Below are 21,829 nucleotides of genomic sequence, written 5' to 3' on the forward strand. Positions count from 1 at the left end.
ATGGAAGCCAGAAAGCAGTCATTCGCTGGTTTCCAATCAAATTCCACATCAGGTGACACTGCTGTCCAATTGGACTGCAGGTCGTCACATGGGTATGCTACACTGTCTGGCCCGAAAAGACTTCGACATCATTTTATGTTTACTCTGGCCCACCAGCGGTCTGAAGTATGTTGACCCGGCCCTCGACCCAAAACGTTTGGGGATTCCTTAAAGGATATCTAAAGTGAATCAATAAAAATAGCTTTACTTACCTGGCGTTTCTTCCAGCCTCTAGAATTCACGTCTGTCCCTTTGCACAGCTCTGGTCTTCTCACTGGTCCTGCTGGCAGCCTGTGAAGTATTGCTGACCCCCGGCAGGTCAGGGTCTGGTAGGGTGACTAGTCAATTCAGTGTCTGGAAGCGCTGCCATCACCTTCTACTGTACAAAAACAAAAGCATACTTCAGGCTAGCTGCCTCCATGGGCTTCAGTTTGCATTCAAATTCTTAGAATAATGATTAGTACATAATTTGCATTTAATTTGTATTAAAGGTGTGTATTTAGCCTCGTGGGGGGTTGGGAGGGAGGAGGAGATATGCACATTTCATTTGCAGCTTGTGAGCGCTGCCCATTGCTGCTCCAATTTTGATTAGCCAATGATTGCACAATTTTACCACTTCCATGTAAGTACTTACCTACCCCATCTGTTCAATGCCCACTACATGGAGGTGGTGAAATTGAACAATCATTGGCTAATTAAAATTGGATGTGTTCATGCATCCATTTATGATTGGCCAAAATTTGAATGCAATGAATAGATTAACAGATTGTGTAGGTAAGTTTGACATAGAAAAAGTGGCCTATCAAATTTGAATGTGTGTACTAAGCTTTAACTACCTAAAGACCTCGTCACGCCAACGGGCGTGACCGCGGCAGCAGCCGCAGGACGCCTAACGTCAATTGGCATCAAGTCCTGGGGGCGGGTACTGGAAGAGATCGTGCACAGGCTGCGCGCGCATCTCCTGCTTGGTAGGCGGAGCTCTGCTCCGTCTTCAGTCTCCCAGTTGCAATCGCCGCTTGGGGAGACTGTTAGACGGCGGCCCGCCGTCTTTTTAATTGATACAGCGCTCCGATCTGCAGCAGCGCTGTACTGGGGACAGTCGGGTGACACGGCTGCCCCTCTGTTGCTATGAAGGTGGCCGATGCACGCTGATTGGCTGGTGGGGGGAGGGAGGGAGATGATAAAATTAAAAAAATAGTTAAAAATATTGTTAAAATAAAGAAATATTTATTAAAAAACAAACACCTGGGGGACGATCAGAGAAAAGGGAGGGGGAGATCACTTGTGTGCTGTGTTGTGCGGCCCTGCAGCTTGGCCTTAAAGCTGCAGTGGCCAATTTATCAAAACATGGCCTGGACTTTAGGGGGGTTTAACACTGCGGTCCTCAAGTGGTTAAACTTGTTTTATTAACGCAACAGAGTCCCCTGTTTATGATGCATGAATTGTGGAAATTATGAAGATTACGCAGTACATACAGGCTTCTAATACCAGCTGTAATATGCAAGAAAGGTTTAGCAGGAGATCTGGACAAATCTGGTTGGTTACAGTAAATCTGTTTGTTTCAGTTTTGTTTCAAGCTGTATGTGGTTCATTTCCATTTTATTTCTAATAATAAAAAATAACAAGTTATGGGTCGCAGAAGAGTTGTTTTTTTGAAAGTATATCTTAACGATCTGAAAAGTAGAAATGGTCAATCATTGGGTACAGGTGACCATACATCAGGCGACTTGGCGGCCAATCGACCATCTGACTTGATCATCTTAACCACTTCACCCCAAAGGCGTTTTTACCCTAACGGACAAGAGCGATTTTCACCTTTCAGGGCCCATTCACACTAGAGCGCTTTTCAGGCTATTTCTGCATGTAAAGTCGTATGTGGCTGTTCTAATTTAAGCATTTTGTGTTTTTTTAGCGATTAGCTGAAACGCAAACTCGTAACCTGCACCATTTTTTAGCGATTAGTGCTTTAATGTTAAAGATAGGAGCGCTTCAAAATCGCCCCAAAAGCGATGGCTCAGTAAATGTTGCAGATTACCCACAAGCCAGAGCAGATTACCCATAAAACACCTCTGTTTCCTGTCTAGCGGCCATTTCCTGTATGGGAGAGCTAAACGCAAAACGCTATCTCATACAGTGAAGAAACGCTGAAAAACCTATGGAGGAAAACGCCAGAAAAAAGCTCAGCATTTTCCTTAGCGTATAGCGATTTATAGTGTGGGGCCTCAGTGCTCATCCCTTTCATTTGCCAATAGCTTAATCACTACTAATCACAATGAAATGATCTATATCTTGTTTTTTTCACAACTAATTAGGCTTTTTGGGGTTGATATTTGTTTTCAGTAATTACTTTATTTTTGTATGCATTTTAAAGGGAAAAACAAAGAAAAATGAAAAAATACACTATTTCTCCAATTTCATCCCCTATAGTTTTTAATATAAACATTGCTACTGTGCATAAAACCCACACATTTTATCTGCCTGTTTGTCCTGGTTGTCACAAGATTTTAATAATGTCCCTTGTACAAAGTATGGTGACAATATATCATTTGGAAATAAAGGTATATTTTTTTCTATGTTTTTTTTTTTTTTTTTCTTCACTAATCTCACGCGCACGGGAACGCACGGGAGTGTGCGCACAGCGGCATCAGCACTGTTTGACTCATAAAAACATCCTGGAGCTGTTAAGAGGCTCTAGCAGGACATTTTTGCTTGTCATTAAAGGAGTTATCAGGCTAAAAACAAAAAAAAAAGCATTACTCACCTGGGGCTTTCTCCAGCCCCTTGCAGCAGACTGTCCCATGCTGACCACTCTGCTCTCTGCCGCCGTCCCAGTCTCCCCGCACGGTGCAGAGGCCGAGGTCCTTACTGCGCCTGCGTGAAGCGCGCTGTCAATCATGGCCACATTGCCCGTGGCGTACTGCCCAGGCGCAGAACTACTGTGCCTGCGCAGTGTGCTGCGGACCAAGTGGCCATGATTGACAGCAGCGCTTCAGGCAGCCGCAGTAAGGACGACCTCGAGGTCGGCCTGAACAGCGTGTGGGGAGCCCGGGATGGTGGCGGAGCGGTTGGTGTGGGGCAGTCTGCTGCAACGGGCTGGAGAAAGCCCCAGGTGAGTAAGGCTGATATTTTTTATTTATTTTTTATTTTTTTTGCCTGATGATTCCTTTAAGTGGTTAATCGAATCGGATGGAAATCTGTTCCTGTTGAGAGCATGATGGTGCGACCATTTTTGGGCCGAAATTGGTCGTATAAATCGGTCGGACCTTGCTGCAAGATGTCGGGCTGTTGTGGTTGGTCGAGTGTGCGGCGGTGACAGCGAGAGATATCGCAATGAGCGAAGAAACCCCTGACGCTGTCCCCAGTGGTCAATGTTTGTCCCCCCAGCGCACTACACATTACCTGTCTGCCGCTGACTCTGGGCAAGCACACAATTAACATTACATTTGCATGCAAGCTGGGAATTCTTAGCCTCTGATTGACCATCTGTAGTTATGTTGCCTAATCAGTTTTTAACAGTGTTCTGGTTCCTTGCAGAAGGACGAGGATTGCTGGGTCAGGAAGGCTCCGGAGAGGAAGAGCAGCTGCTGGAAGGAGGTACATATCAAACTCCACCCAGCCATCCGCATTGCCCTCCAAGTGGTTTCCCCACTTTACATTATGTTTGGCCCACTCTAGACCACCAGGGAAGCTATATTGGAGGAGCAGCCCTAGATTACCAGGAAAACCATATGGGAAAGGGACATGGGCCACAAGACACCAGGGAACTGTATAGGGGGGGGGGGACCACTAGACACCAGGGAACTGTATAAGGGGGGACACCAGGGAAGCGTACAGGGTTGGGAGGTGTGTGCCCTACTATAACCCTACATCTCCTGCTCTGATTGGTGTTGCCCACCAATGTGCCCTGTTATAAGTGTGTGTGTGTACACGTGCGTGTGTGCGCATGCGGTTAGGCCTATTCTAATCCTAATCTCATCTATGTGGTTAGCTGAACACTACAGTCAGTCTGGGTGGGGTGTTAAGGTGCATACACACCTATTGATTTTATGTTGCCAATCGGGGATTGGGACACTGATCCACTAGGGCAGTGATCTGCAAACTTGGCTTTCCAGTTGTTAAGGAACTACAAGTCCCACACTGCATTTGCCTTTATGAACCATGACTGTGGCTGTCAGACTCACAATGCATGGCAGCTGGGGAGCCAAGTTTGCCGTTCGCTGCCCTAGGGCGATATCGCTGGCCAGCCTGTACAGGCCCGTGTCTGCTATGTAGCTGACAACGCATTCTGTTGCTATGTGGGGCAGCAGAGGGACGATGGAGCGATGTGTGCATGGTGGCAGGTGGGGGAGCGGCGCAGACAATGCAATCGGCAAACGCAGCCCGCCCCCAGCACAGCAGCCACCAATCAGGATGCGGCTGCCGAGGGTGAGCTGTGGCCGTGCAGGTGGTTGTGCACAGAGGCCTGACAGCGAGTTAAAAACATTCGCCAGGGCCCGTTCTGACAGGGAGGCGGAATGGTCACCTGTCTGGATGGATGACTTCAGAACAGGTGATTATTTCATCCCGCAACCTCCCAAATCCTCTATCATGCAGAAGGAACCTACCATTACAGGCTCTATCTAGTTTCACTTTAGGTACTGTAATTTATACTCCATGTCTACCGTAGTAGTGGCCTTTGTAGAGTGGAGGAGGAGCGGGTCTCCCCCTCACACTGGAGTTCACCTGCTGACAGACATTCTCCAGCAGCAGTTACTGTATAGCCTCTCACGCTGGGGAAGGACTGTGACCTTGAAAGCAGCCCTGCCTGCCTGTCCACTCTGTGCAGAAGATGCATCTCTTGTGGTGAACGGTCACGCCCTGTCAGGAGATGTTAGATGATGAGACATTTGTTCCATACAGTAACTCTATACAGCATTCAGCTGCCACCACCTCTAGTCAGCACATTAAAAAGCTATTCTCCTCTGTGGAATGATCCATGAAAAGCCTGCTAGATTTTCCTGCTCTGTGTTTCATATTCCCAGGCAGCCCCCGTGACAAGGCAGCAGCACAAAGCCCTCTCTAGCAGTCTTGTTATCCAGACATGTCTCTTTGATATCTTAAGCTCTGTGATATGAATATTTATACGTTTCTGTCTCCTAGGCTCTTAATGACAACATGCAGGATAAAGATATTGACTGTGACGTGGATGCTAACGGGACTGGTTTAAAAAGGTGAGCTTAGACTGTGGGGACACCTTCATCCTAGTTCTTAGGCTCAGAATTCTTCTTTCTTCCTTTCTTACATTTATTTGACAGCTTGCTCTGGCCAAAAGTGGATTTCTAGCTTTCTGGTCGATGTCGAGGATCAATACGCCAAGAAAAAAAAGGCCAGGTCATTTGGTAGAAGGCCTTAAAGGACAACTGTAGTGAGAAGAATATGGAGGCTGCCATGTTTATTTCTTTTTAAACTGTATCAGTTGTCTGGCAGTTGTGCTGATCTTTCTGGCTGCTGTAGTGTCTGAATTAACACCAGAAACAAGCATGCAGATAATCGTCAGATCTGACAATGTCAGAAACACCTGATCTTCTGCATATGCTTGTTCAGGGTCTATGGCCAAAAGTATTAGAGGCAGAAGATCAGCAGGACAGCCAGGTAACTAGTGTTGCTTAAAAGGAAATAAGGCAGCCTCCGTATCCCTTTTGCTTCAGTTGTCCTTCAAAAGAAGCCAGAGACGGCTTAACCTCAAGATTTTATACTTACCCGGGGCTTCCTCCAGCCCCATAAGCACCGCTGAGTCCTTTCGCCGGCCTCCCGCGTTCTGCCATTCAGCACCGGCAACTGGCTCAGTGATGTCAGTCAGGGTCTTGTGCGCGTGTGTGGGACCTCCGCACATACACAGAAGACTCCGACTGACGCGACTGAGCCAGTTACCGGCGCAAATTGTGGCTGAACGGCAGCACGCGGGAGGATGGTGAAGGGACTCAGCAGAGCTCCAGCCCGGAGGAAGCCCCAGGTAAGTATAAAATCTTTAGGTTAAGCTGTCTCTGGTACACTTTAAAGTCTGTCTGCAATCACAAATCCAAAAATATATTTCCCTGCCCACACACAGCACACCAATTTCCAATAGCATTCAGCTTGGAATCTACTGGAAATCGTCCTGCTGCTGCCCCTCGAGTTTGTATTCCCCTGACCCCTTCCTACCCCGATGCCTGTGTGCAGTGTTGCATGCTCAACTGTCGCACGCCAGCGCCAATCCTGGCCTCCACTGGCATCACAGGAAGCGACTGTACCACGTGACACGGCGCATATAGTGCCATCGCTACATGCGCTAGTGTCATTACAGGTGCTCGTGTTGACACTGCAGGAGGACAGGATTTGCGCCACTGTGAAAGGTGAGCCTTCATCACTGCACACAGGGAAGACACATATACACTTGTGGGGACACCGGCCGAGGGACTGTTGGGCGTTACCGACAGGCACTTGCATATCTTTCAAGGGTGGCCTTGTTGCGGTACTAAGTTTTCCTTGGACCCCATATCATCAGTTCGAAAGGTCGATCGGCCTGCAAAATTGAATTCATTTTATAGGCACCCTTAGGCTCATGATGGGTATTGGTCATGTTAACTGTCCCTCAGAGAAGCTCACGAACTATGTACTCCAGAAAGCGATACTATGCAATTATATTCCTGCGCTTGTGGATATTACTGTTGCCCAAATTGTCATGAACTAAAAATATTCTGTTCTCTTTCAGAACAAAGTCTGTATCGTCGATGTCAGAGTTTGAGAGTTTGCTGGATAGTTCTCCATATCTTCCAGGACAACTGCCTCCAAATAATTATGAGAAGAGTAAAGGGATGAATGGAATCTTGGCCTCTCCGCTCCTGACAAATGGTTCTTTAGAGGCAGATATCAGTCAGAAGCACTGCACTTACATGAATGACAAAGCTCTATCTGAACATTTAGCTAAAGACAGGCTGGGGATTTCCTCTTGGGATTACACAATGGATAAGTCTGGGAATAACAGAGAGCCAGGTCACAAGCAGGTACAGAGAAGTTACACCGCCCCAGACAGAACAGGTATCAGGATCTATTATAGTCCACCCATTGTGCGTAAACTAGATGTTCCTTTGGTCCACAATAAAGAAGAGAGGATAATGGTGGAACCTGGGTTCCTTTTTACCATGGCAAAGCCTAAAGAATCTGAGAAGTTAGATTGTACATCTGGAAAGTCTTACAGCCGGTGGTTGTGCAACTTCTCCAAAAAGCAGAGGGATCTTTTAGAGAAAGATACCACCACGGACTCCACTCCATCTGTTCCTGCATTCCCATCCTCTCTGGGCGATTTGGAGATATCTGGAAATATGAGCGACGACATGAAAGAGATTACAAATTGCGTCCGGCAGGCTATTCGTTCAAGCTCTTTGGAAAGAAAGACCAAAACCACATCTACCCAGACTGTTTCAACTATAGGTGTTCAGACCGTCCAGATGGTGAATGTTGGTCTTCAGACTGATTTAACCAGGACAGGCTTGCATGCAAAGAGCTGGTCACCTAGGAGTTCTTCTCTACTGTCTGCAAGGACCAAGCATATTTCAACCTCGCTGGACAAAGTACACTCCCGGATTGAACGACCTTGCTGCTCTCCCAAGTTTGGCTCACCCAAGCTGCAGAGAAGATCTTCATCTAAACTAGATAATTCAAAAGATCGAAGCCTGTGGAACCTTCACCAGAGCAAGCAAAATGGTTCTGCCTGGGCCAGATCTACAACAACGCGGGATAGCCCTGTCCTAAGCAACATCTACGATGGCTCCTCCAGTCTGTTCAATGTGGTGGACCATGCCGGAAGCACAGAGTCATTGTGCAAGCAGACCGTGGTAGAGAGCAGAAATAAAGCAGAAGTCCCCAAGTATGGCATTGTACAGGAGTTCTTCAGAAATGTGTGTGGCCGTTCAGCTCAGGGCCCTAGCACAAGCACTGAAAAGAAAGAAGCTGAGGAAAGTAGTAGAAGACCAGACAACCACGACCATTGTTCCTCTACCGTGTGCCATTCCTCTCACAATGCATCTAAACTTCTGAGCAAGAGATCCAGCCTAGGGGGTAAAGACGGAATCTCCAAGGACTCAGACGCCACCTCCGTCTCTGCAACTGAAGTGAGTGGAATTACACCAAATGCAAAGCTATGTACATTGGCCGAGTCTTTAAATGACACAAAAGGTGTCCATACATCAGGCAATGATGGGCAGATTTGACCAAGAGACAAATGTCTCTCTGATTGAATCTAATTGGAGAAATATATGTTAGCTGCCCATACACCGCAGGCCCAATTGATTTCATCATGAAATCGCTCAAGAATCGTCAGAGTCCGCTATCTTGCCGCTGTTCCCTAGTGTATAAATAAGCATGTGTGCATTTATACATTACCTGTCCTGTGTCATGGTGCCAATCCAGCTTCCAAATCCACCCTTCTTCCATTAGCCCCAAACAAGCCGTCGGAGTGATGCGTGTGTGACATCACAAGCGCCGGCGTGCTGGAAGAGTGGTGGATTAGGAAGATGGACGGGCACCGCAACACAGGACAGGTACGTATAAATGCACACATACATTTATTCACTAGGCAACAGTGCCCGTGGTTTTGTCGCGTTCGTTGCTCGCCGTTACTGAAGAGCACCCAATCAAGCAAGTCTGCATTTTGTCATGTCCGACCAATACATGCAATCAATTTCGTCCCAAAACTGGTTGAATAGTCGATCAGGCATGCAATTGGCGGCATCGGTTGTCATCTGATTCATTTATAATAATCGAATCGGATGGTCGATCAGCCGCCAAGTCGCCTGATGTATGGCTACCTTAAAGTGAACCTAAATCAACAGGAAACAAACGAGTTTAGCTTACCTGGGCCTTCTACCAGCCACCTGCGGTTGCCCTGTGGCCGCGCAGTCACTGAGCGATCCTCTTTCCCCTGCAGCGCCCCTCTTCTGGATGTGTGGTCCTGGTCTGCACACTTCCTGATCGCACTCCCGTGGACGGGAGCACTCTGCGTATGGGCAGTATGGGAAAATCTCTACTGTGCATGCACAGAACGCTCCTGGCAACAGGAGCGTGATAGAGGCCGCGTGCGCGGTTATGAATGCGCAGTGGCTGTCTACTTGCCCGGCCGAAAGAGGTCACTGCGGAATACTGGAGGATCCCTTAGTGACGGCACAGGGCATCTTCAGGGGGCTGGTAGAAGCCCCAGGTAAGTTGACGCATTTTTTTTATCTTTCGATTTAAGTTCCTTTTAAGAGATTAGTATTAATGGAGATGGTCATTGAGATGCAAATAGCTCTGACTTGCACGCAAATTTCATGCTAGCCATATGCTTCTTGGAATAGATACAATTGATGTGTACAGGAAGTACATTCAATTGGCCCAATTCCAAGATGCACGCAGTTTACATGAAATTTGCACACCGGCAGGAATTGGCCGCATCACGTTGACCCTTTTCATCTATTAAGACAAGGTGCTTATTTTACAAAGGATAATTTATTGGATGTTCTTTATGCCTTCACTTGAAGTATTTTTACAAACCACTCTAGACATAGATTATCACAGGCCAATTCTTTACCTGGCTGCAGCATGAAATGGAAAGGTCACTTTTAATAACTTTAAAGGGAACCTGAAGCAAGAGGGATATGGAGGCTGACATAATTACAGGTAGTCCCCAACTTACGAACCACCTGCCGATATGAACGGCAGGGATTCTGTGTTTCCACGGGAACAAGCCCCCCCAAAAAATTTCAAATTAGACTTGTAGTGTTTGATTTTTTTGAAAATTGATTTTCTCAAATAAAAAATGGCTTTTAAGCTTGTATAAGCAGGTGCAGAGGGGGACACTGGAGGCACAGAGGAGGTACAGGGGACAGAGATGGCACAGTGTTCCAACTTAAGAACAGATTCAGGTTTAGAACTAACCTACAGTCCCTATCTCGTCGTTAACAGGGGACTACCTGTATTTCCTTTTAATCAATACCAGTTGTGTGGCAGTTCTGCTGATCTTTCTGGCATCAGTACAGTGTGAATCCTACACCTGCAACAAATATGCAGCCAAAACATCTGATCCGCATGCTTATTCAGGGTCTGTGGCTTAAAGTATTAGAGGCAGAGGATCAGCAGGTCAGCCAGGCAACTGGTATTGTTTAAAAGGAAATAAATATGGCAGCCACCATATCCCTTTCACTTCAGATCTTTCTTTTTATCCAGACAGACACTTCCAAGCTCCATTTAAATTATCAGCAAAACCACAAATTAGCGAAGGCAGAATATCCCTCTGAATAAAAAGTTCTCAGAAACCTTATTCTGTCAGATGTCCACACAGCTTTCATTACTCCTTTTTCATCCGTACAGGATTACGCCTGCAACTGTAGCACCCACCCCGTCACTTCCTGCTTCTCCAGACCGTCCCGGCCCCAAACACGCCAAGCTCACAGCAAGTGCCAGGTCCACCAAGAACCAGTGCCAGCCGAGGAAAAGCCCACAACTGGATCAAACTAAGTAGAGTCCAGCCTCTACTCCTCCTCCAACACGGTAGTGGTTCCATCCATGGCAGTAGAACTCTGGTTCACGGAATATAACACAAGCATACCTTCATTTCTGTACATAGGATATTTATATGTGTAGTTGAAAATCCAAATCATTCCCCTGCTGCGTCCTAGAATAGCACTTAACCTAAATAATCTTTGTACCTTAAGGTAGGTACTAAAGAATACACTGTCCACCGAATACTGTATGTGAACGCATTTGTCTTGTTTCCAGTAGGAGCTAAATGCACTAAAAGCACCACGGTTGTATAATGTTTGGGTGTAGAACTGGACAGATTGATGTCTGTCTGAACCAAACTCTTCATCATTCCTCTGATTGCACAATAAGGCTACTCAGCCCTTACCTCTCACATTTAAAGGATCAAACCACCAAAAGTGATATTTCCCATTATGGGTAGACAAGGATTTGCTGACCCACTTTTGATAGCCTGTGAGCAAGATATCCCACTGGAATCCCCATAGTTTGCTACTCTTCATAGTAGCAGGAAGGTGAGACATCAGAGCACAGTGGGTGTGGCAGGCAAAAGTGGGTCAGAGAACCCCACTGCAGAGGTCCTGCTGATATGGTCCTTGGGACATCTTCACTTTAAGTTCTTATCCACTCAAAAATGGGAAATTCCAGTTACGGGTGGTCTAAACCTCACCAAACTACGAACGTGGCATTGGGTTTCAAAAGCTCTACTGTAGCAATACTTGGTAGTTCATCAAGTGGATCAATTTTTATGTTCGGGTGTTCAAACATTTTGAAATCGACCATGGTCTACTCTATTTGGAATAATTAGACCTAAGTTTATAATTTATTTATCGGGCAGTTAAAATTAGAAAAATAGGGCAGTTTATAAATTTAAATTAAAAAAACCACTACAACATCCTTGTAGTGGGTTCTTGAAACAAATGAACTTTGTTGGAAGCACTTTGGGCAGTAGACAGCTGACTGAAGTGTAATATGGTAGAGATGATGAAAGGCGAGGCATACTATTGTCTGGTTTGTGGATGATGTCATCCAGCTGTGACTGAAAGCATCTGGGAGGATTGCTCAGCAAAGTGGGTTATATACCTGAACGTCAATCGGATAGCCTTGCCTGGGACTGAATATAAACTATTCTGTATAAAGGAGTATTTAGGAGGATGAACATACTTGCAATGTATATTGCTGTATATATATTATATATACTCATAATTTTTCTTGCCGTAACAGCACACTTATTTTCAAACTGAAATGCACTGTTTTAGTATTTGTTGAGTAATACCTTCTGCCTTTTACTTGTAGAGACCTCGATATGCCTTTTATTTCCATATATCTGGTAGTTTTCTGTGTGGGTGAGTAGATGTCTGTCGGTCATGTAACTTCTTTAAAACCGACAATTCACACCTCTTCGTAACCTAATACATTAGAACCACAGCCAAAACCATTCTTGTTAATTTCAGCTTTAATGGGGAAAGGTAGAACCTGTCAAACTTGCTATTACTGTCTATCTGTGGAGAATTCTCCTCACATCTCACTTCCTGTTTAGTGACCACCCATGCTTTCTTTGTGTCCTATGCTGGGCACTCAAACATGAAGTGAGAGCAATAAAAACTCGACAGAGCTTCTTACTTCACCCGTATCCTGTTTTATTTACTGTTACTACCCAAGAGAACAGGAAATGAAGTGTTAGCTCAAACTGGGATGAGGCAGTAGGTCAGGCCACCGGGATGATCCCTCCCCACGGTTGGGCGTCCCTGGACCTGTAAGTTTGAGGGAGGACAGGAGCCTGATGGTGTAGTATCGTTATTATTGGAACATGTGAATTTGTGCGAGATTATACTCACAAGTTTGGGTTGCTTAATTGCAACTACCGTATGCACATTCGGGGAACAGTCTCCGCTCAGTATCCCGGATCCTTCTGGAACTGGGCGGTCACTCTCCTTAGATGTTCCTCTTTATTTACAAGGGACTGTAAATAAAGAGGAGGCGCCTTCCTGACACTATATTCAAATTAGGATCAGATGTTTACGGAACTGGGTTTTACAGCAGAACATCTAACTGAATTTTGCTATCTGAAAGAACATCTCACGCAGGTTAATGGCCAGTATATTTTGACTTCAGTGTGAGTTTCATCTTGGCGACCTCAGATGATTATTTAATATTGTGTCAGTTCAGTGTGAGCCGAGTTTGCTATTCGCATTGAAGTGGGATGTGAAGTAATGTTAAGAGCCTGTGTACACTAGCGTCAATACTAAACAAGGGAGTAGGAATTCTGCTGGTCACCAAAATTCCCAGCCCTCCACATTTCCTAGTGGTTGGTAGAATGAGTTCAGAAGTCTCTGATCCACTCTGGGCAATCTGATCATACCTTTGCCTTGACAGGGTGTCAGATTGTCCTAAGCCTGCCCCATCCACCAATCATCACCTCCTAAAAGGGTGTCCTACCACTCAGAATTAGGACTGTTCTTTTCCTGGTGTCCAAATTGCAATGATCCTGCAGGCTACATTAATTAAGGGTGTCTGGTGTGGGAGCACCAAGGTCCCTCGGTGATCCACCACCTCTGTCAAGAACCAAAAAATCAGATATGACCTGAGCTCAACCACAATTGCAGATTAATTCCTTTTATTAAGTATTACTGGCACTTTACAAACGGCTCCCGCCTGAAACATCGTGTTTGTCTGCATTATGTACACTGCATAACAAAAGGAATTTTCCGCAGTTGTATTTAAGCTCAGGTCATATTTGCTTTCTTGATTTTTCCGGTGTCACCAAATTTTCAACCGTCAATCCTCACCAGAACTTGTGACTGGGAGACCTCTTTAATCTTATTGAACGAAAGACATGATTATGTAATCACCAGTATCGGGTTTTGTTAGATATCTGAAGTTCTGCTGTAAAACCTCATTCCATTCCAAAACAAATTTTGCTATCTGGCAGAATCTGGTGTCCAGTAATGAATTAGCTTATGGTGGTCGTACACAGAGGATTGATCTAAACTGATCTAATTGACAAAAAGCAAATTGATGGCATCAGACCACTCCACACATCAGCATAGATTTGAGCCGGTGTTTCTGGAGTGGCCACAACCTGGCAGTCTTGGGCCGCTTGTGATGACATCAGAGGGTAGGTGTGGCTTCAATTAGTGTTGGTGTTCAAATTTGCCGTATCTTTTTCGGAACGCCCAAATACTGCCGAACACCACACTTCAGCACCATTTCATTACAGAAGAAGTGGACAGAGTTGGGGAGTTCAAATTACATGACTACGATGCTACTTTAGTGCCGGAGTAGGAGTCACATGAAACACGTCGGGTAAGTGAACTCTTCCCCCTGATGCTGTCCATTTGTATCCCTGCTGGAATCTGTTGAAGATTGATATGCAGTGTGTGGTAGGAATCGATTCCTCTCATGGAGCATTCCTTCTTTTTGCCAAATTAAAGCTGGCCATACACTTTAGATTGCCATTCAGAATCTTTAGGTAAGCCGTCACCCTACACGATTGTGATGAGATTAGGTGATATTGTACAGTAAATATTGTACGTTACCTATTTCACTCTCCTGCTTGAACTTGTAGCAATTCATTTCACTTATGTATAAACTGAATAGACCAGTTTCCTCCTGAGATCTGTGGTACACATTGTGCTCCTGGCTGTTGTGTGTACAGTCCCAGCTTGACTGTTATTCTGTAGTATGTAAACTTACACTGCCATCAGCACAGCTCCTCTCCACTAATAGAAGCTGTCGTTCCGTATGCCTGCCGATGATGCCGACTCTCCATTGGCTGACTTGGTACACCACGTATACTTCTTGTATCGTGCTCACAATACCACATAACATGCCCTCACCCCCACTCCTGGCACTATGAGGCACTCAGACTCATTAGCCAAATTACAAGGCACTGTTGTCTGACCTGAAGAAGCCAGTAAAACCCAGCGAAACGTGTTGTCCATTTTAAACTGCTTGAACCAATACTGGTTTGTTTCTTCAGGAGAGGTGAGCCCAACATTGCCTCTCCTTTTTAAACTGCTTTTAAGTATTTTATTGAAACTGGGGACCTAATCTGTAACCGTCTTCTACTGCCGTTTTGTACACTTTTGACAGTAACTGTTCACACTGCCACTACTGTGGACTTACTCCTGTCACACCTTTGATTAAAGTAAACCTGTCACCAGCGCTGGCTTTGGAAGGGACATGGGTAACAGAAGGCATCGCTGCAGGGGCACTGAACCCTCAATACTGTGTATGCAGATCTGGGAAACCAGTCAGACATCTGGCACACTTCCCTGCATCCTGGAATGGAAAGTGTGCTTTTCCTCTGTCTGTAGAGACAATGGGGTTGATTTAGTAAGAATGGAAAATACAAATGATCCAGCAGCCCTGGTCTTGATAGTGTAGAAAGTGTCTGATATGAGGTGGCAATAGTTTTCACCAGTCACCTGAGTCATGCAAGAACATAAGGATTGCTGAAAGATCTTGTCTGCCTGCTGCCCTTTGCTGTAGGTTGGGTAGCTAACACCTCACTGGTTAAAGAACATCACCTGGTTTTGTATCTGGTGGCCTTAGCTTTCATACTTTAGGCGTTCTGTGCTCTCTAGCATGAGGGCTTCTGGGAATAAAGGTGCCACAATTGTGGCTGTGGGGAGTGATGGCTGCCTGAAGAGGTTGCCTTACTTACCCCACCTACAGCAAATGGGTGGGCAATTGTTTTAAGGTCAAATTCAAGTTATGGAAGTGGCAAGAGCGTGGCTAGTGCTTACTAGCTAATCACTGCTCCAGTCATAATGGTCTCTGGGGGAGCTGCACACAACTGCAGTCACAGTACCACTACTGACCTTTCAACAACTCGCTCTATGTTCTGAATTGACTCAGGTGAGTTTAGCAAAACTTTGGCCACCTCATAGCAGAAAAATCCACTCCAGGTTTGCTGGGTATCGTAAACCCAAAGTATTAAGAGGTGCATGGGGTGAGCCTAAATGGTTGCCCTGCTCTAGTTGTGTGTCCGCATGTAGCGCCCTCTAGGGGTGTGACACAGATATGGGTAGATTCTTTGGTGAGCCTGCTGTTGGTCACTTTCAGTAGCTCTTACTGTAAAATTCACACTGCTACCCAGACCATTCCTCGTGGTGAGATTCACAGCACAGACACTGCTTTCCTACTGCCACTTTCTACATTCCTCTATAGGAAGTTATACTGTCAGTCTCCTTCTCTTACATATACCCCCACTCTCCTCTCACTATACTGCCACTCTCCTCCTTTCACTATACTCCCAGTCTCCTGCTTTCACTATACTGCCAGCCTCTTCTCACTATACTGCCACTCTTCTCTCACTATACTGCCACTCTCCTCTCACTATACTGCCACTCTTCTCACTATACTGCCACTCTCCTCTCACTATACTGCCACTCTCCTCTCACTATACTGCTACTCTCCTCTCACTATACTGCCACTCTCCTCTCACTATACTGCCACTCTCTTCTCACTATACTGCCACTCTCCTCTCACTATACTGCCACTCTCCTCTCACTATACTGCTACTCTCCTCTCACTATACTGCCACTCTCCTCTCACTATACTGCCACTCTCCTCTCACTATACTGCCACTCTCTTCTCACTATACTGCCACTCTCCTCTCACTATACTGCCACTCTCTTCTCACTATACTGCCACTCTCCTCTCACTATACTGCCACTCTCCTCCTCTTGCATATACTGACACTCTCCTCTCACTATACTGCCAGTCTCCTCCTCTTGCCTATACTGCCACTCTCCTCCTCTTGCATGTACCGCCACTCTCCTCTTGCATATACTGCCACTCTCCTCTCACTATACTGCCACTCTCCTCCTCTGCCACTCTCCTCCTCTTGCCTATACTGCCACTCTCCTCCTCTTGCCTATACTGACACTCTCCTCCTCTTGCCTATATTGACACTCTCCTCCTCTTGCCTATATTGACACTCTCCTCCTCTTGCCTATACTGACACTCTCCTCCTCTTGCCTATACTGACACTCTCCTCCTCTTGCCTATACTGACACTCTCTTCTTGGTATGCCGCCAGTCTTCTCTCATATGCTACCACTTTCCTTCTCTTACATATACCGCCACTCTCCTTTTACACATGACCTCATAAACCCTGCTCACCGCGCCACATTACACACAATCATGTGACCTCATAATCCCTGCTCACCTCGCCACTTTACACACAATCATGTGACCTCATAATCCCTGCTCACCTCGCCACTTTACACACAATCATGTGACCTCATAATCCCTGCTCACCTCGCCACATTACACACAGTCATGTGACCTCATAATCCCTACTCACCTCGCCACATTACACACAGTCATGTGACCTCATAATCCCTACTCACCTCGCCACATTACACACAATCATGTGACCTCATAATCCCTGCTCACCTCGCCACATTACACACACTCATGTGACCTCATAATCCCTGCTCACCTCGCCACATTACACACACTCATGTGACCTCATAATCCCTGCTCACCTCGCCACATTACACACAATCCTGTGACCTCATAATCCCTGCTCACCTCGCCACATTACACACAATCATGTGACCTCATAATCCCTGCTCACCTCGCCACATTACACACAATCATGTGACCTCATAAACCCTGCTCACCTCGCCACATTACACACAATCATGTGACCTCCTACTCCCTGCTCACCTCGCCATTTTACACAAATTCATGTGACCTCATAATCCCTGCTCACCTCGCCACATTACACACAATCCTGTGACCTCATAATCCCTGCTCACCTCGCCACATTACACACAATCCTGTGACCTCATAATCCATGCTCTCCTCGCCACATTACACACAATCATGTGACCTCATAATCCCTGCTCACCTCGCCACGTTACACACAATCATGTGACCTCATAATCCCTGCTCACCTCGCCACGTTACACACAATCATGTGACCTCATAATCCCTACTCACCTCGCCACATTACACACAATCAAGTGACCTCATAATCCCTGCTCACCTCGCCACATTACACACAATCATGTGACCTCATAATCCCTACTCACCTCGCCACGTTACACACAATCATGTGACCTCATAATCCCTGCTCACCTCGCCACATTACACACAATCATGTGACCTCATAATCCCTGCTCACCTCGCCACATTACACACAATCATGTGACCTCATAAACCCTGCTCACCTCGCCACGTTACACACAATCATGTGACCTCATAATCCCTACTCACCTCGCCACGTTACACACAATCATGTGACCTCATAATCCCTGCTCACCTCTCCACATTACACACAATCATGTGACCTCATAAACCCTGCTCACCTCGCCACGTTACACACAATCATGTGACCTCATAATCCCTGCTCACCTCGCCACGTTACACACAATTATGTGACCTCATAATCCCTGCTCACCTCGCCACGTTACACACAATTATGTGACCTCATAATCCCTGCTCACCTCGCCACATTACACACAATCCTGTGACCTCATAATCCCTACTCACCTCGCCACATTACACACAATCATGTGACCTCATAATCCCTGCTCACCTCGCCACGTTACACACAATTATGTGACCTCATAATCCCTGCTCACCTCGCCACATTCAGTGGTCCAAAACATGCAGTGAATACACCTCATATGGATGTGAGCACATAAGACCTTGCTACGCACTCCTCATAGAAATGGAAAATCATACTAACACAGTTTATCATTCTGCTAGCAGAGATCATTTATTTCAATGACCACTACCTGTCACATCCAAAGGTCCCCTCCTACCCTGGAGGCAGCCATTTTGAACTCCTATCAGGTACTGCAAGAATAGAAGAAACTATAAACGTGGCCTGATATCAGCATTCGACTCCTTGTAGTGTGTTTGCTGGAAATGACTGTAAGACCACCCACATAGCATGTGCTTGGCTTGTAAGATTCCAAAGTCAGGGATCCCTACAGGGTGTGCTGGCCAGGAAGGTTTACTAGGCCACACTTGTAATGGAAAGATCTATAGGACACAGAAGGAGGAGCTCCCTCTGGCAAAATTATGGTTTTGTATTGGCTTTAATAGCATGCATTTCCAACGTATGGCATTAGACATAGTTTCTGCTTTAACTTGAAGCTGACATCACAATCCACTGTTGCAGACGTACTTTTAAATTGCAAATTACAGAATTGCCTACCTAAAATAGAAGGTAATTGCAGATGGTGATTGTGATCACTTCTGTTATACAAAATGCAACAATTCTAATGAATCATTTCACTGGATCCATACTGATACTTGAAATCCGTACACATTCCATGTGTTATGGAAAATGGGCGTGACCTCCCGTAGTACACACTCACAACGCTAATTAGGTTTACTCAGTCTGTCACAGTACACTCCTCCCACGTGCACAGTACACTCCTCCCACGTGCACAGTACACTCCTCCCACGTGCACAGTACACTCCTCCCACGTGCACAGTACACTCCTCCCGCAGGCACAGTACACTCCTCCCGCAGGCACAGTACACTCCTCCCGCAGGCACAGTACACTCCTCCCGCAGGCACAGTACACTCCTCCCGCAGGCACAGTACACTCCTCCCGCAGGCACAGTACACTCCTCCCGCAGGCACAGTACACTCCTCCCGCAGGCACCGTATATTTCTCCCAGACACTAACTAGCTATATCCCCTCAAACATTTTTATTAGTGTTCTTTTCTGTAATAAATTACATATTTAATTCTAGTTTTTGCAGTTAGATTATGTAGCACACTGCATCGTCATGGCAATTCCTTTGCTGTTATGAACACTTGAGAGATGCAGTTATAATTTATGATGCCGAGATATGTACAGTAACTTGTACAGCACTGAGGACAAAGATAGTTTTATAAATCAATAGCAATAAGCAAGATAAGCAAGATTTATTCACTTTACGTCGCTTTTAATGCATTTTCTTCATGAATGTACACTAGAGGAATTATGTGGATGTTTTCAATACGGTTATACACGTTTACTTATACTAGAATAATAATAATTGATTTAGAAATGGCCTGCTGCTTCATTTCCTAGTTTGTGGCATTAACATAGCGAGGCCTTCATTGTATAAAGGGCAGCACTATAAACCTGTTGGCCAATCAAAAATCACTTCTTTGGTGAGATTGTACAGAGTAGCAGAATCCTCATTGGACAGTTAAGGTTACCTCACAACACAGATATTTGCATCATTGATGGCATTGGTCATTCTGTGTAGGAAAAGATGTTCTGGTTGCCCAGTAACCTGTCTCTTTCTTAAAAAACAAATTCCCATATTGCACCCGCAGAGCTAAAAGAAATGTTGGTCTTCTACGCAGAAGTAATATTCTGTGGGAGGTACAGTCCCACTTATGGTGTAGGATACAAGAAATAAACCATAGTTTAGTTTGTGCTAATCTGACTGTACTAAAGTGATTTCTGATTGGAATTTCTGCACTTTGGGGCCAATTTCTCAAGTATATTAAACAGAGAACTGGGGCAGATTTGGAGCAAGTGTCAAAAGTAACCAGATTGTTTGTTGCTGCAGCAACTGTTCCATGTTTGTTCCAGTTTTCTGCAGTGGCTATGACCAGTTTAGTGCTATTAAACAAATCATGTAGGCCCAATTACTGAAAACATTGTCTGTATATACTAAGCCAAAATGAAACTCAAAATGCACACATGGCTTCTGACTGACTGCATTAAATTTGTTTGATCACTTCTTACCAGACTTATTCACAAAATGTGAGGTAGGTTGAGCAATATATATTGCGGGCCTTACAAAATCATCTGATGGATAACATGGTTGATGCTCGTAGCAGCCTATCAGAGTCTGTCTTTTGCAGTCCTCACAGAGAGTGATTGATTACATAGCCAATTACATTGTCGGTTTCAAAATTGTGGTTCCCCCTAAGTACATTAGTCTATGAGGCCTAGTGACTTCTACTTCACAAGAAAACCTATTGCTTGAATTTAGAGGCACAGACTAACCAGCAAGCTCATGGTGACCCAGAACTCATTGGAGTGTGTAATTCAGCAGTGTTGCTCTGGGAGACATCTCAAGCTCACTCCAACCTGAATTATCGCAAATTCTTTCTGTTTTAGGAAAGCAAACTTTTGTTTTGCTTGAATTTAGAGGCCACCATTTTGTGAGGCAACCATTTTGTTGTTTTACAACTTTGTATGTCTTGTGATACCTATGGTCAGATTTCGGATTTCATTTTGCTATATTTTTCAGATGGAAAGTGATTGTTGTGGTCTTATTTTTATAATTGAAATTGACAATTCCAACTTTTTACTAAAAAAAGAAAAAAAAACTGCAAAGCGCCATCTTCTTCTAGTTTGCATCACAAAAAAATTGACAATGGAAACTGGGGCTTGTAATATTTTTCCCGCATTCAATGACCATGTTCTTCCCAGAAATATATTCTAACCGAGTGAGCTTAAGCCATACCTAGGCGGTCAAAAGTTAGGTGTGTGCGTCCACACATACATCATTTAGTGACTGCCAAGAGTGGCATCCGGCAATAAGAGACTGGGAAGCTGGTTGCTATGGACCTCTGAAAGGAGGGGGGGGGGGGGGGGGAAAGGGTTGGACAAAGTTGAAAATATTTTTTGCCTCAAAAATTATGACGTGTCCAAACGTTTATCATCATAAGGCAGAAATGATCACTTTCCATCTGGAACATGCAAAATAAAAATAAATTAGAAAACTGAACTTGAAGGGCTACCCAAGAGAAAACTTACTGCCTCCATGTCCAAGCATTCATTTTGTGAGGTAGATTTGGCTCTATGCATATTAGGGCGGTCACATGATTACTAGCAAGCTGACTGGTCACACACTCCTTTTATTAGCCACACTTGTGCGTGTTTGTTTGGAGCAGAGGAAGAAACGGAGAGCTTGGAGTTTTATTTTCAGGTATAAATGGTCTGAAATGAGAACTACCTTTGATTCAATTACACTTATTTTATAGGGCCTCATTTCTTTCACACATTCACACTCTTGTATTAAAGTACACATCAGCAATGTAGGCGCACCAATGAATTTGTATTTACTCTACAACGTATTGATAAATTATTATGATTATTGTACATAGCTAGAAATATTTGAAACTGCTGGTTGATAATGTTGGAATATATATAATGGTTCTCACACCACACTGCCTGAAGGAAAAGTCGTTTTTAGACCGCAGATAAATATTAATGAGATTCATTTGAGCTATAAGTGGCCCGTAATGATCCTGTTATGCATTTTTGTATGGT

The 21,829-nt window shown here is 45.1% G+C and overlaps 1 protein-coding gene and 1 long non-coding RNA gene across 5 annotated transcripts in view; one reads left to right on the forward strand and one right to left on the reverse strand.

The window, feature by feature from the left end:
- The window catches only part of MTCL2 (microtubule crosslinking factor 2), a 163,278-nt gene extending 145,690 nt beyond the window's left edge, over positions 1–17,588 (forward strand). For both annotated transcript variants that reach the window (XM_068262075.1, XM_068262076.1), the window contains exons 12-15: positions 3,574–3,633; positions 5,179–5,249; positions 6,770–8,168; positions 10,402–17,588. In XM_068262075.1, coding sequence (XP_068118176.1) covers positions 3,574–3,633; positions 5,179–5,249; positions 6,770–8,168; positions 10,402–10,548 — 1,677 coding nt within the window. In that variant the 3' untranslated portion in view covers positions 10,549–17,588. The remainder of the gene's footprint in view (positions 1–3,573; positions 3,634–5,178; positions 5,250–6,769; positions 8,169–10,401) is intronic.
- The window catches only part of LOC137540890 (uncharacterized), a 131,744-nt gene that overhangs the window by 7,628 nt on the left and 102,287 nt on the right, over positions 1–21,829 (reverse strand). For all 3 annotated transcript variants that reach the window (XR_011025066.1, XR_011025067.1, XR_011025068.1), the window contains one exon: positions 252–418. This is a non-coding gene — a long non-coding RNA (uncharacterized lncRNA). The remainder of the gene's footprint in view (positions 1–251; positions 419–21,829) is intronic.

Source organism: Hyperolius riggenbachi, chromosome 12, assembly GCF_040937935.1.
Source record: "Hyperolius riggenbachi isolate aHypRig1 chromosome 12, aHypRig1.pri, whole genome shotgun sequence".
NCBI lineage: Eukaryota > Metazoa > Chordata > Amphibia > Anura > Hyperoliidae > Hyperolius > Hyperolius riggenbachi.